The sequence below is a fragment of the Uloborus diversus genome, chromosome 2, assembly GCF_026930045.1.
Source record: "Uloborus diversus isolate 005 chromosome 2, Udiv.v.3.1, whole genome shotgun sequence".
NCBI classification, from domain to species: Eukaryota; Metazoa; Arthropoda; class Arachnida; order Araneae; family Uloboridae; genus Uloborus; species Uloborus diversus.
In genome coordinates, this window is record NC_072732.1 from 156,827,363 (window position 1) to 156,844,392 (window position 17,030).

Here is a 17,030-nt window from a genome sequence, read left to right on the forward strand (position 1 = left end):
AAAATGGAATTTTGCTTTAAAAACTTGAATTGAGAGTTCTAACAGAAATAAAGAGACTTTTCATTTATTTGAATCCTAATAAAGCGAAGTTAGCTTGAAAAAAGAACAAAATATGATTCTCATATCGGATGTTAAAAGATTGCATTTTTCAAAATGCAGACATCTAAAGAAAAAAAAACGGTAATTAAAAGAGTTTATTTAAAGTTAATCATCTTTGTTAGCATCGAAAAATCAAAACCCATATAATTTTCTTCCAAAATAACAATTATACATCACACTGCACCGTAAAAACGCAAATATTGACAAGCTGGCAAAATGATGAGAATATTATCTAATCAAGTCATTATAAAGGTTCAACGCCAGACGCTAAGTGGTGATAATTTTGAAGTTAGTAACCCTATCTGAAGCGATCATATTTTTTCCTCACCCTTACTATCCCTTTGCAGTTCTAAGTTCATTTCGCAGATATATATTATTATTGTTTATTAAATCATGAGTGGAGAAAAGTGCTTACCAATGCCTTTTCAGAAAAGTTTACAACAACACCGCTGCTAATTAGCTGCGATAAAACAAACAACCATTATATTTATTTGGCAGTAGCAATTATTTATCGCTTGCAGGAGCATAAGTTGATCCCTCTAATTTGACTTAAAAAAAGGTTCCAAAAATCATCGTTTTATATACAGAAATATGCGTTATTTTGCTTTCAGATTTGCTCTTTCAATAAACAATTTGTGACAGATCCGATCTTGTTTATCAGAATTTTGGGGGGTCCGTTTTGTTTGATCGGGATTTTGTGAAAGGTCCGTTTTGTTTGATCGGGATTTTGTGAAAGGTCCGTTTTGGTTGATCGGATTTTTGTGAAGGGTCCGTTAACGGACCCAAATATCCTCTGGCCAGACCCTTGATAACAGGGTGTGTTTTGACCGATATTTTTTAAAGCAATCAATGATAACAAGAATTGCCATCATTCAAAACCAGAGAATCAACAAGAGAAAATAATGCACATTCTATTTACATTTATTACAAATATGGTTCCTCAGAATGAAAAAAAAAAAGAACTTTATGGCTTAGTTAAAAAACATAATTGGAAAATGCACATAACAAAAGTATCAGACTTCATCTTCATTAGCTAACATGTTGGGGATTCCCTCGCTGACAGGAAATTTGACCCCTGTTTCCGGACATACTAGATCAGCAGAAATAACTTCAACCTAGCAAGAAAAAGGATTTTTGAAAGGATGTTGTAACAAGAAAATAAAAGTTTTCATACATTTTGATTACTTCATTACATAAACAATTTTCAATGTTACTACAGTAAAGCCCTGGTTATCTGAGACCTGACAAACCGAGTTACCGATTAATTGAGTTATATTAGTTCTTGAAAAAAAAAAGTGTGTAAAAACTTTGTTCTGGACACTTAAAGAAATAACTTTTTTAACAGGAACATGTACTCCATGATGTATGTAACTATAACCAGTAGCCCAGCAACAGATATCTCAACAGAGGTAAAAAAAGTTAGCTCTAATACTTGGAAATGTCAATAGAAGCAATCAATTTTATGGTTAACTTTACACTTACAGTCATGCATACTTAAAATTGATTACATAGTGAAGGGATTTTTTAAAAGAAAAGATAATAAATTTTATTTTCATAACAGGAGTTCGATTTTTAACTTCAAGGGAGAGGTCTGGATCCAGAGACCACCTCCTTTCTTTCATAACTGTATGATTTCATATTTGTATGAAATACACCATTTTTTCATTCTTTAATATGTACAGTAAATGTCTTTTTTCACATATTTGACAACATCTTCTTTCATTTAACCAGTTTAACCTCCGTTTCCCTCTTGATTTAGACAGAGTCTGTATCAGCTGAGTTTTAATTATACGAGATACTCTTGGTGAACATTACCTCGGATAATCGAGGCTCTACTGTACAGTAAGTATTTTTATTAAAAGAAAAAAAAAGATAAAAGTTTTACAGTGCTAAGAATAAACAAACATAAGAAACTGATTATCAATTGAAAGAATAGTTATAATCTTTATATTAAATCATAACTATAAAAATTTGACTTTCTGTCAGCAACAAAAATGTTTTTATCTTACGTAGAAAGAAATATTGACATAAAAGTGCAGTGTGCTGCAGAAAATATTTTTCTTAATTTTTAATGAAATGACTTTGATTTCTACATATTTGATTAAATATAGATGCCTTCAAATCTCTGTTTGTTTAAACCAATTCCATGACCAGCTCCAAAACCCTTAACGCGCATGCCGCAGATAACGAACGGAGTTGCTTTTTGCTACGTTGTAATAGCACTTTTCTCCCCATTTTGTTATCGGGATTTTAATGTTGTTTTTGCTGTTCAGCTTGCATTCGAAAATCACTTCGCTTTAATAGTTTTTAGGCACTGAATTAAAATTAAATTAGTGCAATAAAATACATGGTTGCTAATATGTGCTGAAATATTCATACATTTACACAGTACATAACAGGAAAATAATAAACGATAGAGGAGAGGACGAAAAGCAATTATTTTCATAACATTAATTATTTTATTGATTTATTTTTCTTTTTGCTCTTATCTCAGTACATCATTTTTTTTTCTTTTACTGTTAAATGTAAGCTAATCCGCTATTTCCCTAAAGGATACTTTAGTACATGCAACTAAAAGTCCCTAGCTGAGAGAGGAATAACTAGATCAACTGGGAGGTCTATATTCTCTAAGGAGCACTATTCGCAAACATCCCAGCACGTTAGTTCCCTTCAAAGAATGGTCAGGAGGTTTTAGTGTTTTGTGATCAACCCTTCCACATTATTTTCTTACAAAAAAACAGTTTAGATCAGAAAGGAATTTCAAAGCAAGCTTTTATGCTTATATGACGGAACATGTCTTCAGAAGAAAAAAAAGGAAATCTTGCTTGAAATCGAGTCTGATTATTTTATCTTTTTTTTAAACATACTTGGATAAATTTTAGTTGGGATTGGATTATTTACTAATTATGGCAATTTGATTATTGGAAAGAAACTAAATATTTAATTTCTATTTTTAAAATCTCATAAAAGAAGGTGCAATTAAAACATTGGAGCTATTTTAAGACAATAAATAAAACCTGAAAAAGAATGGGAGAAAAGGAATGTTTTGTTTCGTATGAGTAAAGCCTACAACAAAAGACCTCAAGATATTATCATTTCATTTGTACTGTCGTATCTATTTTATGTTTTGCATGGTCAACTTTTACGTATAGTAAATGTGGTCATCATAATTTTTGTTTGTGAAATTAAAAATATTCAAAACCGTATCACTAAAAATCCATCAAAGGCGCCGCGAATATAAAAATTATAATTTACGTTTGAAAATATCATGATTTAAAAATAAATAAATAATAAAAAATAACAATAGTATATAAATAAATAAAAAGCGTAGTAAACACATTGTAATTAAAAAAAAAATACTCGTACAAAATTAAGATATGTAAGATAATTTAAAAAATAATATTGTGTAAAATAAATTATAAAATTTAAGGATTATGAACAAATTAGTGAAGGATGCTTGTGTAAGAAAGTGAATTTTTGATTTAAAAAAAAAACTGTTTATTTGCTTTATTCAGGCATAGAAATATTAGTAAATGTGTCAGGAAATATTTTCACACTTGTTCATCAGGAGTTCAATTGCCAGAATGCTAAGAAACAAACCTTCCACGAAAAGATAAAAATATAATGCCTGATTATTTGAAGCATTATACGTGTCCTATCCTAGAGTACTTGAAAGGTTAATATTTTAGTAACATAAAATAAATTACAACAAGTTTCGTGAAATACTATAAGTTACATCCCTTTTGTCTAAGGAAAAGAGCTTGATCACCGCTCCCCTAAAAACAACAGAACCCAACAGAGAAGCGCCATAACAGGGTTTTGCCCCTGGAAGGATCGCCGACACATATTTGGCTGAAGCAAAAACTGCTAGAAACACCGTAACGACATAGGTTCGTCGAAGGCAGTTAGGAACCATTTTCTTGCGACGAGCTCGAATCGGTCGGGGCAAGGAATGGGTTAAAAAGTTGAATGTTCAGGAGTCTAAATAAAACAACCCTGTCACTTTCTTTTCCATCGTAAACTAGCATCATATTTCAAGTTGAAACTCAAAAGATTTTTAAAAACTTCTTATGAAGCTTCAAGAAAAATCAAAGAGCACAGCAAAAGAAATTTTAATATAAAATTTTGAATGGTTACTAAAATACAGGGCAAGTCAAATAAGAACTACCAATGTCAAACATGAATAACTATTTTATTTTCTCACTTTTTTTTTTCTTTTTTCAGGTAATAATATAAATTTTGAAATTTTGTAACAGAATCAGACAATACACAACAACACATTAAAATTATAAATTTTTCTATTCTTGTCAACGATCAATTTTTATGATGTAGTGAAAATATTGTCAAAAAGATCAAATTGCTACAGCTTTTGTGTGGCTATGAGCTTGGTCAGTCACTTTGAAGAAGTGTTCAGTGGCCAACCTTCCTGGAAGAGGTGCTTATTAAAATATTCACACTGACAGCAACGAGGGGATGCTGTTCAGCAAAGTGCTGCAAACAATCCATCATAACAATTGGTTGCTGACAAGAACAGAAAAAGTTGATAATCTTAACCTGTTGTGTACTGTATGATTCCATTATATATATTCAAGAATTCAATTATAAACCTGCGAAAAGAAAACAAAAAAAGTTATTTGTGTCTTACTTTGCCCACCCTGTAGTTGGAATATTAAGATTAAAACATTATCTATACTAATATTATAAAGAGAGAGGGCGGATTTTTTGTGTTTATATGTTCGAGGTAATCTCCGGAACCACTGCACCTATTTGAAAAATTCCTTCACTATATGAAAGGTACTTTCTTACTGAGTGGCATAGGCTATAATTCCAAAAAATCTGATAAATAGTTCTTTTTTTTATTCCAATTTAGGCCCAAATTTCACATAAATTCCTGAATATGGGAGTGAAAAATTACTTGCACATATTAATATTATATATCGTTGAAAAGGGTAGAATTTTCCACGTTCTAAAGAATTTGTTTCAATGCTCTAACTTAAGTACTGCGGGAGTAATTTGCGTTTTCAGCTCGAACTCTTTTAGGTTTATCTAAAATTTAGGCACTACTTTCTTCATTAAATCTATCAATAAAAAGTGAAGAAATCATCCCACAGTTTTCTTTTTCACAACATTGGAAAAAGCGACGTTTTTTACTCCAGAACTCTCTCAACCTATGGTCGAAAAACTTAGCTTCTAGCCTCAAAGGAAAAAAAGCTACAAGCGTTTTTATATCAAATTGGAAAAATGTCATTTTGATTCAGGTTGTCAACCATTTTATTTTCACGTTTCCACATTTACGCTTTTTGAATCCATTGTTCATTTTCTTATTCTGCATTTAATTTCTTAAACTTATTTTATTTCGTGTTTTTATGGTTACGCTTTTAAAATCCATATTTCACATTTTAATTTCTTAAAAGTATTTTAATATCTGTCGTCATTGTTTGGAAGGATAATTTTGCATGGTTCTTTTTTTCTTTTAATATATAAAGATTCGAAAGCTACCGTTAATGTGAGTTTAATCTTTTTGTTTGTTTGGTGAAACATTTATTATTGCCAAAGAAAAAAAAAAGCTTCACTCGAAAAAGTCTGGGTACCGGTAGCGTGGTCGGTTGGCACGTTAGGCGCTGAGCAGTTCAGTCTAGGATTATTGTTTTAAAGCAACTGTAAATGTAATTCATTGTTTTGGCACTTTGTTTTGAAAAAAAAGAAACTTTTGATTTACTTTTATGCGAGTGAATTGTACAACATTTTCTTTTTTTTCTGACGATCATTTTTGAATGTTCTATTGGACTTTTTTTTTGTTAGACGGATGGATTATGATAGCGTCGTTGCTGGGCGAGTTTGGTGACAAACAATAGAGTTGCAGAACTATTTTTACATTGGAGAGATATTATTTGATGTCTTTTTTCATTTATTTTGCGAAGAATTTTAAATTGCAGTGAAAACCGCTTCACTCGCTCAATAGTTTTAAAGCAACTGTAAATCTAATTTAATAATTTGACAAAAAGTTTTAAGTTCCAAATAAACTTTAATAGTTTTTTTTTTTTTTTTTTGAAAAGGTGTGTATGCATTTTATACAAAGAAAAATGATCATTTCACATCAGAGGGGGAGGGAGCATCAATTTTTTTCATCCAACGGATTTCCATTAAATTTTTAGCACGGGCATTGCTGTGCGGGTACTGCTAGTGCAACCTAAAAATGCAAAATAACTGGAAGGTAAAGTATGAGCCAGTGGTTGTAACTATTGTGCTACAAGTAACAAAATTACTGTAGTCGCTATTTTTTTTTTTTTTTGTGCATCATTGTAAAATAATTAAAAAAATAATTGTTTCATACAATTACAGTCTAACTTCAATTTAACAATTTCCTCAATTTAATGATATATTTCACTAGTCTGCCGCTGCCTTGTCTAGTGGTCAGTTAAGTCTTACTGCAACAGAAAGGTCCGGGTTTTAACACCGACTCTGGCATGGACGTACTTTCTCTCTCCTGTCCTTTTTTTTGTGTGAATGTGTTGTTATGCTGTGAATGGCAGAGATTGCGCTAAGGATTTTGGAATGTTCGCCTGTAAATTAGCCAAATTTTTAAAGTGTAAGCCAAATTTCAAAAGTCTTAGTCAAAGATTAACTTTTACTCATTTTAATGTATTTTTGTGTGCTGAAATATTTAATCAGAGAGTGAAGTATAACTTAATTTTTGTCAATTTTTTGAGGATAAGGACAGGGGTATATCCAGGAATTTTTGTCCATTTTTAAGAATTTTTGTGAGAAAAAAAAATGCAAATTAAGTACAGTTTTTCCACAGTATCATATGTAATTTTTCACAGGAGAAATGGTTAAAAACAACTTAAAGTGTTATTTATCATTCTTAAAAATATTTGAGAGTAGAAATAAAAGCTTTTAATAAAGTAAAGACTGCATTCCTAACAACAAACTCCGATGTTTCCAAACATCGAACACTATGAAACAAACGCGCCATTCAATAAGGCATCCACCAACAATTTCTAATCCGGTAGCCATGCTGCGCACTCGATACCCAATCAGCGAGAGGCGCAAGTACAGTGGCGAGAGGCAAACGTCATCCTTCCACCGCTCCGATCCTAACACGCGTGGGCGCCTCATTCTGCTCGGAGTGGTCTGAGGATAAAACAACTTTCAGTGATTGCTAGTCCGGGAGTTTTGTGAAAGGTTAGTTCTTAGGGGTCGGAATTTTGCGAAGGGTCTGCTTTTAGGGGTCCGAATTTTGTGAACGGACCTAATTTTTATCTAGATTGACACCTGAAGGGAGATATTTTTTCTTCTGTGTATATTTAGGAGAATTTTCTGTTTGCCAATAAATTCGAATTTTTTTCGCCGAATTTATGATTTTATCACATTTGGCGCATTGGCGAATGCTTAGCGCGGTCCCTGAATGGTAGACTACGCTATAAACGAGTCATTATGGCATGTGTGTACTGTAGAAGTCAGACTTCACATTAAATTACGGTACAGTTGTAAAAGTGAAGCAACGCACACCAAATTGCCAGCCTAGCTGTGCACACAACAACAACTAGTCCAGATTTGACTGTATTGAATGCCTATGCCCTCGATTTAACAATATCCTTTATTTGACGATAATTTTTTCCAGTCTCTTGACAACTGATAAATCGGGGCTATAATGTATATTAATTATAAGAAAATTTTATTTTTAAGCACAATAAATGACATGGAAATAGAAATATATTCAGGCCATTTGCTTAGGGGAATCAAGCAGCAGCAATTAGGGCTTTGGGAAATTTTTGTATGTTTTACATATATGTGTGCGTGATTTTTGTGTTAATTTCAATGTAATATGCATAAAAGAAGATTCACTGACAAGCAAATTGGCCGCTAATCTATCAAAGCACAAAAGATAATCAATTGATGCGAATTTATTACAATGAGAAAAACTTTTAATGCGACAATTTTGCTTTAAAATATTGTGGACAATTGGTGGTTGGTGTTTTTACCTACTAACTAGGGGAAGGATAACAGTCACTGGAACATTGCTAACCCTTTATCTACTTCTATTTCAATCTCGTTTTTGTACTAATTCCAATAGAGTCACCGAAAAGAACTTATCTTTCAATAATGACTAAGAAAATGTGAAATAGTAACGAGTAAATTAGCTCTTTCTCTTTTCCAATGAAGTGGTAACCATCAATCAAATGCCCATTCTCAAGGTCCTTAGCCAGTAAAGGAGCAAATGGTAAAACTGGCAGCAAGAGTTTTCTGAGACATTTAAAGGTCAAGTGGTTGGTTTTTTCGCTATTAAATACCAAGCAACCGAAAATCAGGACAATAAAAGTTTTAAAAAAGCTGCCTGAAACTTCAGGATAAGCTAAGTGGTCTTCCAGGTAAAAAAAATTATGTTACGCAACATTTAAAGCAATTTTCTATCCTCTAAAAACATTAACATAAGTGGGAAATAGAGCTAAGAACTTGAGTCGATTGCTTAAACAACTGCAAATTTAATCTAGATGAATTAATTTTGCGCAGAAAACAAACTCACTAAGATAAAAATCAGTAAAACAAAAAAAAAAAAAAAAAAAATTGCTAGAAGAAAACACCAATATTTGATACAATCGACTTATTGCATTATTTTTAAAAGCCTGATACAATAGAAAATAACCTCAAATTTGTCACATAATATTCTTGACCAGACTTACTTCCAAAAGAACATGATGTGCTTTTTTTAAGAATTCATCATCATTTTCATAATCTGGAGAAAGTGTTTTAGGAAGATCGTTATTTTGGCCAATCTAAAAAGTTGGAAAATCACTTAGTAAGTTTTAGACACTTAAAAAGTAAAAATAGAAAATGATAATAATGTCTAAAATAATAGTTTTAAAAAATTAAAAAAAACATACTTTTATAGCAATATGAACTAAAAAGTACCTACTAAAAAGTAAACACAAAAAACCTTTAGATGTTAAGTAATGATAAAATAATTGACCAAGCAATTACCTTTAATGTAAACAAACGTGAGATGCTGTCTATAGGCACTTTTGCAGGGACAACTAATGAAAGAAGTTTAAGACAACTAATATGAAGCCCCCACACTCTTTTACATTAAAGTTAATTGTTTGATCAAATATTTTACCATATTTAACATCAAAGGATTAATTTTTTCTTTTTAGTTCATATTGGTACAAAAGCGTGGTTTTTTTTCCTTCAGTTCTAAATTATTTCTTTATTTTCTGTTTTTTTTTTACTATTATACACAAAAATATTTATTTTAAAAATGACTAAAGAGCTTGGGCAACATTTGAAACGGAGATCTCTTGAACTGCAAAAAGAATGATTATACGTAAATACAGGAATTTTTATATAAAAATTATTATGGACAAAAGTACAAAAAACGCTTTTCAAATACCCTTGAAGAAATATTTGTTTGCTAAAGGGCACAATTTTAGACATTCAAAACCTTAACTGAACAAATGTACCTTCAAAAAAAAAATTTTTTTTTAAATTGTTTCCACACGTTTAAAAAAAAAATTAAGGGTATGAATCTTAAACTGAATAATTTTTTGATAATATTTTCCACAAATTGCAAAAGTAAAGACATATTATTCATTTTATAGACGATTTTAGAAAAAAAAGGAAGTTGGAAATTTGATGTATGTCCAAAGGTTACGATCTGGGCAATGCTATTATTTGAGAACTAAACATATGATTTAAATGTTTTGAAGGTATTTTTGATCCTCAAAATCAATTTTTAATAACTTTAAAGTTTTCATATGTTTTTACGCAGTATCTTTGAAGCAAAATCATTTTTCTTAAACCTATATGTGAGATGTCCAAATTGCATTACGATCCAGAAGCCGATAATTCTGTCCATTTAGTCATTATTCTAAATGACCTTCTGTCTTGTAACCTTAATAAAAAAAAGGCTATTATAATGTTAATTTCTTTAATCACAAGCTTTGATCGTAACGAACGCATTTAAGTAAACATAACAGTGGCAGCTCATAACTCTGCAACATTTTGAACATGATTATCTGTTATTTTGCTGATACTTTGGATAAAATATTTTCCAATTACGACAACAAATCCATATCTAAACAGCAATTACTTAATAAATAATTCTTCAATGTTCTAATATTTAGATATTTCTCTCCTTGCACAAAAATAGCCATGCAAACCTCGAATGGCGACAACTCACAGTGTATGATTATAGGGGTACGATAAGCAAAGGGTTACCAGTGGGGAATTCCGGTTTTCACCAACAGCATCAGTTTTGGCGACTTTATCACTTGCGCTGGCAAAATAGAAGGGGTTTTTCTTTCGGATTCTATGAAACCCTAACAAAGTCACTCAAGTACTTCATAAAAATCCTCTATTTTCCATTGTAGAATTTAAAAATAGATAAAATTTTCATTGGAAAAGTTCAAAAACTGAAACTTACATTATGATGATGTCCAAAATCTGTTACCTACAGACCAATCATTAAATTTGCTATTTATTAATTTTCATAAATACCTGCTGTCTTTTTATGTTTGTATACAATGCTCTCTCCATGTGGTGACCAGAGTAAAATAGTCCCAATGTAGTCCATGCGTGTTGTAAAAGGCAACTAAAATGGATAATGGATACCCAATTTAAGGTGCGAGGCAACGTGCTGATGGATGGATGGCATCTGGATTGTATGATATCTAAACGGTCCCCTCGAGGAACCGTGCAAAACCTCATTGTACTTTGCCTTGCACTCGTACATGGTGGTTGTGTGGGCGTTGACTTTTTACCACCGCCCAGTTTCCAGCTCCTTTGGAACTGGATACTGGCTTGAAGGAGAGACCCAGCAACCTTGCTGCTAGAGGAGGTGAGAGTGTTGGTCTGCAATCCACCGACACTGCAGTAAGGAAACAGGGGGTACTCATTCATGCACAGAAATGCAACAGGTGCAGGCAGGAGAGGGGAGACTGTTACAGAAGGCAAAAGCCACTGGGACAGCCATCCCTTAGAAGGTAGGAGAAAGCAAACGTCATCAATCGGAGGTTTCAACTCCTTCCCTTGCACAAACTGCTGCATCTTAAAGAGTAAGGACTGATCAATCTCACTCCTACGCTCAAGCAGTGCATATGTTTAAGATGGTTGTTGTGAGAGAAACCTCCCCGTCGGAGAGGTTATCTTGCGATGACATTGAACATATTCAGCTTGTCTTTCTAAGGAGGACAGACCTGATTCTCTCTGAGGATCACATGCCAAAAATGCAACAGGCTTCTTATCAAAAATAGTTTTAAGAAGGCTTTTGGTCTTCTTACTGGACGTTAAACCTTAAAGTGGCACCTTGCTGTAATGGGTGTCAGTAATGATTCAATTTGCGGAAGTTACCTCTTTAAGGAGGAAGCTATTACTCACACCCTGTGTCATTATGAAGTGTTTTCTGCCTATAGGTTTGAACACCTTGGTCATCATTTGCTTCAACCATGCGAGATTCATGATAATCCTATTAGGTGTTTGCTGAATTCTGCTTCAGCTACTGGTCTGTTTTAAGACTTCTGTTTGGGAACAGTGCTTGGATTGGTTGAGCCCCCCATTTCATTCATTTCATTTCATTTCATACAATGCTCTTGAGGTGTACATAGTATGGTATAAAAACAAAATCAATGTCAAATTTCAAAATTTTAAAAATTGCTCAGAATTAAATTTTTTGTTCCCACCTTTTGAGAACTACCCTTATTGTGTAATAGTCAAGCTCTAAAAATGTTCAACTGCACTGCTAAATTGCCTGTCCAGTGTCGAGTAATTATCTAATCCAGCTAATTCATCCCAGTCATCAATGTATGTTTGTAGGGACCATATTTGTTTTCTTTAAAAATTTGTGATACATTTTACTAAAAGCATTGTTGAACAAAGGCCCGCTGTGAGCAACAACGAATTTTCAATTGGAGGCTGACCTACCATTTTACCATGAAATTAGTTTAAAACAATTACAATTAACATTCTAATTACATTGGAACATTAGAACAAATATTTTGTGCAAGCAGAGTATATGCTACATTGAGAGAGTTTTGGAATTCATGACTTCTGCTTGTAACTTTCATGACTCACAAGAGACGAGCCAATTCAGGATTTTTTCCTCACTACCTATTTTTGTGAAAGTATTGCATCAACATTCTATTTTTGTTAAAGGTTTTTTAAAATAAGCATTGGTTTTATGATTTTTTTAAAGGCACATTCTAATTTTTGTTAAAAACAATTAGAGAAACTTAAACGTTAGTTTGATGAAAAGTTCAAATGTCATCCACTATTATTTTCAGTACAATGTTTTTTTTTTGGGGGGGGGGGGGGGAGGGGGAGCTAAAAACCTAGAGGTAGGAAAAATACCATTGTATATGAGCTCAATAAGCTTTGTACAGTGTACAATTCAGGAAAGCCATCTGAAAAACGGCTATCCCCCCTCCCCCCATAACTGATGCTTAAAGATTATACTGAAGGTTGCTTGCCTAAACAGCTAAAAAGAAGTGTTAAAATACTACAAAAAAGCTGTTACCTAAGCGATTGTTCATATAAATCATCATAGCATTTTATTTATGAGTAATCTGTTTTAAATAGAGACCCAAGCGGATTTTTGGGAAACTTTTGCATTTTTAATAGGAGTGGTGCTGTTTTTCAAAGTCTGTTTTATTAAGCTGCTGATTTTATTACTTGATTTTTGTGAAAGTACCGATTTTAAAATCAGATTTTTGTGAAGATACCGAAAAACGGTAGTAAACTCAGCCTGCATTGGGCCCTGCAAGATGAGACATGTAAGGAAAAACATACATTTTTCACACAATAATTTTAGTGTTTGGTGTAGATAAAATACCAACGATCTGATCTATGCTTTGGACAATGGACAATTTTACTAAAAATTCAAATTTAATGAAATGTAATAAGCTTAGATAATTTTCAACAATTAATATTTAAAATTAGATTTTGCTACCACATTTGAATACATAAATAAATCTAAAACATTGGAAAAATTATTTCAGTCACAGACAAACCATACAGAAATTTCAAACAGGTAAGAATTTACACATAAACAATTTATTAATTTTTTTTCTCCGAAAAATCCCATATGATACCCAATAATATTTCAATTCCCATAAAGGTTGAAAAAAGCTTGAATTGTAAATTTTTCAAAATAAAAAAATCTTTGAACTTGGGACAATAATGATGTAAAACTACTGGTGAATAACAAACCTTTAAGCTAGTTTTAATATTACATAATTTTTACTGATTATTTTAAGTAAATATTACATTATAAATACGAAAAAAAGAATTAACATGCGTTCCCAAATGTTCAGTGAACAAATGTATAAGAGTCGAAATAAAAATTTTAGAAATATAAAATTTCATATGTTTTCCTCAAAATTTTCAGTTATGAGTATGGTCGAATTTAGACTACAGGGTGAATGCTAGATAGGAATAAACTTGCAAATACTTACACTGGTCGCAGCATTATAAAGAACTTCCCAATCAATTTTTGGAATCATTCTGGAAATGAATTCTCTGTTGAATGGAACTGTTATTTCTTTGACTTCTTTAGGCTGGAAAATGAACAATAAATTAAAAACAAAGCTTTAATAAATTCAACAGTTGGTCAATTTAATATTTGACTTAATTTTATAGGTTATCTAGATCCTTGATCTGTTTTTCATTCTAAACACGAAGAAAATAAGGTAGTCACAATATCGGAAATTTTTAACGATTCAATTTCTAACGGAAATTGTATGCTTAATGCAATACAACGTGTATCGGTCATGGACACATTAGCCCACTTTACAAGGTTTTGCTAAGAATTTAAATTTTAAAATAATAACAATAATAATGTTCAATTGAGTATTTTCAAACACAAATTTCAAATGATGATAAATATTTGATGAGACTCGTGATAGAAAATCCAACTGCTATTTTCATTTTTTAATGGGAAAAAAATGAAAAATAGAAAAGCAGACCAGATTACTCGACGTTAAATCCCAGTTATCACAAATTTGCCATTTCAACTGCGCTTGTGCGCAGACTTTGCTGATTTCAAAAATCTTGCTAAAATTAATTACAAACATTTTAAATTTATTAATAAATACGAAATGGCAATAGATAAAAATTAGAAATCACAAAGCTTTCTCTGATTTAGTTTTTTGGTCTCGGTAAAGATTCAGTTTTGCGTCTTAATTATTAATGGATTTGGTGTCTGATTTTTCTGCCCCTTTTCAGAGCCAAATTTTTAACCTCAGAGGAGCGTATTTGAATATCAGCATTTCTAATACAATGTCGAACCCTCAACTTAAATAAAAATGTATAATACTAAGCTGTTTACGCCTAACGTAAACTATTCGCAAAAGACGGATATCTGTACTCATATTCCAATAATTTTTGAAGTACACAACCAGTTTTACGTTTATGTTAAGTAAATATTTCCAAACCAATAAATATTGAAGTGTTATTTTTCTCTTTACATTATAAAGATTATCAGTTATTCATATCCGTAGTTTCATATAATATATCACGAAATCGCTGTGAAAAAATTCTAATCGCATTCATTAATTTGTTGGTACTCTAGCTCAGCCTAAATATAAACAAGCAACATGAAATCTTAAAGTAGAAAGCCCAAAAAGCTAAATCCGCGCGCAAGCGCAGTTGAAATAGCAAATTTGTGATAACCGGGATTTAACGTCGAGTGACCAGATCTCAAAGACGAAATTCCAGCCTGTAAACGCATACAAAAATAAACAGCAGAAGAATGATGTGTTTACCTCAATGCTTAAAGGGAAGCCTAGGTTAACTCTTTTCAAACATTTTGAAGTCATAAAATTATGAGTAAGAAGCTTCATTTTTTGTACTTTTTCACACGCGGACCTCAGATTTTAATGTTTGAGTTTTCCTGTTTTGTTTGTCTGCCAACTTTTACTTCATTTAGTGGCTGAGCGCAGTTTTCGGATGAGAGAAGAAAATGCAGAGCCCCTACTCTCCAATTCACATAACAAGGACGATTTTCCTCCACACATGTTCTCATTTTCCATATGAAAAGTGGGGATAGATACAGACATACCTGAGAAAAATAATCGTTTTTACAGTTTATCCCTGTGACAGAGGAATTAATTAAAAAAGAACCTCTCTCTGAGAACAATTGAAGAGCTTGCTGCAAAAATAAAGTAGCTAAGGGTGCGTTCGCCGACCTCGACTGGTGGCCACCGGTCGAGGTCGGGCAAACGCAACCAAGAGGTCTGCATTAGAGATTAAAACATAAATCCACTTTTTTTTAATCAAAATATTTTCACAAATCCCGTAAAAAATGCTTCGCAGTACGATTATACAAGAGCAATCATAAAATTTTAAATGAGATTTGGTATTTAAGGCTTTAATGTGGACGCACTGAAATTTGGAGCTCTCTCCCTTTTGCAACAACTCCTTCATTTCAAAAGTCTTGGAAAGAAAATAAATCATCAGTTACCAAACGGCTGAGATATAACTCCTTCATTTCAAAAGTCTTGGAAAGAAAATAAATCATCAGTTACCAAACGGCTGAGATATAAAATGAAGACTGAGTTTTGGCTTGGGTATCACTGGTCATGCCTGTCTCACAAAACACCTGTTGCTCCGTTTTCATATTGTTTCAAGTCCTTTGTCCTTCTTTCTGGAGTTTTTTGTAATCTGGGACGGATGACGGATCATATTATAGATGCTGACGACCATATCGCCCTTTACCCAACCCTTACCAAACGCTCTCTCGCTACTAAGCGATTTTCGAAATTTTAAGAGAAGTTGTAAGGGTATTCTGAGACTTTCCCAGGCAATTTTGCGAAATTGAAGATCTAAAAATGAAAGTAGAGATGTTCCGTAATGTATTTTTTGGTGGGAAAAAGCGGATTCCGAGGAGAGACTTTTATTTTCAGACGAACTTGGAAAAAGAAGAAAAAAAAATGGGGGGGGGGGGGGGGGGGGGTTACTTGCTGTAACTATTGAAAATTTTTAATTCAAAGATTTCTTTTTAAAAGAAATTAAGATTTACCCTAACATCATTATTTTTTTCGAATTAAAATCTCTTCTTCCCCACTGTATTTCTCAGATAGGTTTTATAGAGAATATTGTTTAGGATGCACATTTCAGGGGGGGAAATGTAACAAAGTCAACCTTTAAAAATTTTACCCGACCACCCCCCCCCCCCCCTTCTGCATACAACATCCTTTTTTTTTTAAATTTCAAGCACATACGAACAAAAAGAAAAGAAAAGAAATAAAAAGTTATAAATTATTGTCTAAAAAAAGTGAGGAGGCACGCCCCCTCCCATTAGCCGCCACTGGAACTAATAACTGCCCAAATTTAGTGATTGGGTCAGATCTTAAGCATCAAAATATATTCTATCACTAGCTGCATTGCACGGCTGCCTCGAAAATAAAAGTTATGTCAAGTGACGCATGTAAGACAATCAAGCTTCAATTAGAGAAAAAAAAATACTGTAGGATTTCCAGTCAAAATAATCATTCTTAAAGAAAGAAAATGGCAAATTAAAAATTCCCAAATTAATTAAACGCAACCTTCCTGATATCTTCTGATAGCAGTACAAAAAAAAAAATAAATTATACTCATTTGAATTTTTGGCATCTTAAATTAAATTATATTTTTCGCAATCACGAGCGTGTGTGTGTATGTCTGCGAGTGTGTGTGGGTGTGTTTGTGTTGTGTATGTATGCATGTATGTGCGTGCTGTGTATGCAGTGCTGTGCATGTAGGCATGTGTTTGTGTCTGTGTGTAGGCGTTCGTGTGTGTGTGTGTGTGTATGTAGGCATGTGTTTGAGTCTGTGTGTAGGCGTTCGTGTGTGTGTGTGTGTATGTAGGCATGTGTTTGTGTCTGTGTGCAGGCATGAGTGTGTGTATGTGTAGGTGTGTGTATGTATGCATGTGTGTGTAGGATATGGACGCAACCTGG

The 17,030-nt window shown here is 32.6% G+C and overlaps 1 protein-coding gene across 1 annotated transcript; it reads right to left on the reverse strand.

The window, feature by feature from the left end:
* Nucleotides 1–913: 913 nt before the first annotated feature.
* Nucleotides 914–15,026, reverse strand: LOC129217446 (multifunctional methyltransferase subunit TRM112-like protein). Its single transcript, XM_054851745.1, has 4 exons — nucleotides 14,856–15,026; nucleotides 13,548–13,649; nucleotides 8,784–8,876; nucleotides 914–1,214 (listed from the first exon to the last, which is right to left on the reverse strand). The coding sequence occupies exons 1-4, from the start codon at nucleotides 14,931–14,933 to the stop codon at nucleotides 1,113–1,115; spliced, it is 375 nt and encodes a 124-aa protein (XP_054707720.1). The 5' UTR covers nucleotides 14,934–15,026; the 3' UTR covers nucleotides 914–1,112.
* Nucleotides 15,027–17,030: the final 2,004 nt, after the last annotated feature.

What these genes read in the sequence shown, in the direction of transcription:
- LOC129217446 (XM_054851745.1), bottom strand. Translation starts at nt 14,933, where the DNA reads ATGAAGCTTCTTACTCATAATTTTATGACTTCAAAATGTTTGAAAAGA. An exon ending in GCTTCCCTTTAAGCATTGAG is followed by an intron (nt 13,650 to 14,855) that starts GTAAACACATCA and finishes TTCATTTTCCAG; the next exon opens with CCTAAAGAAGTCAAAGAAAT. An exon ending in CACATCATGTTCTTTTGGAA is followed by an intron (nt 1,215 to 8,783) that starts GTAAGTCTGGTC and finishes TTTTCTTGCTAG; the next exon opens with GTTGAAGTTATTTCTGCTGA.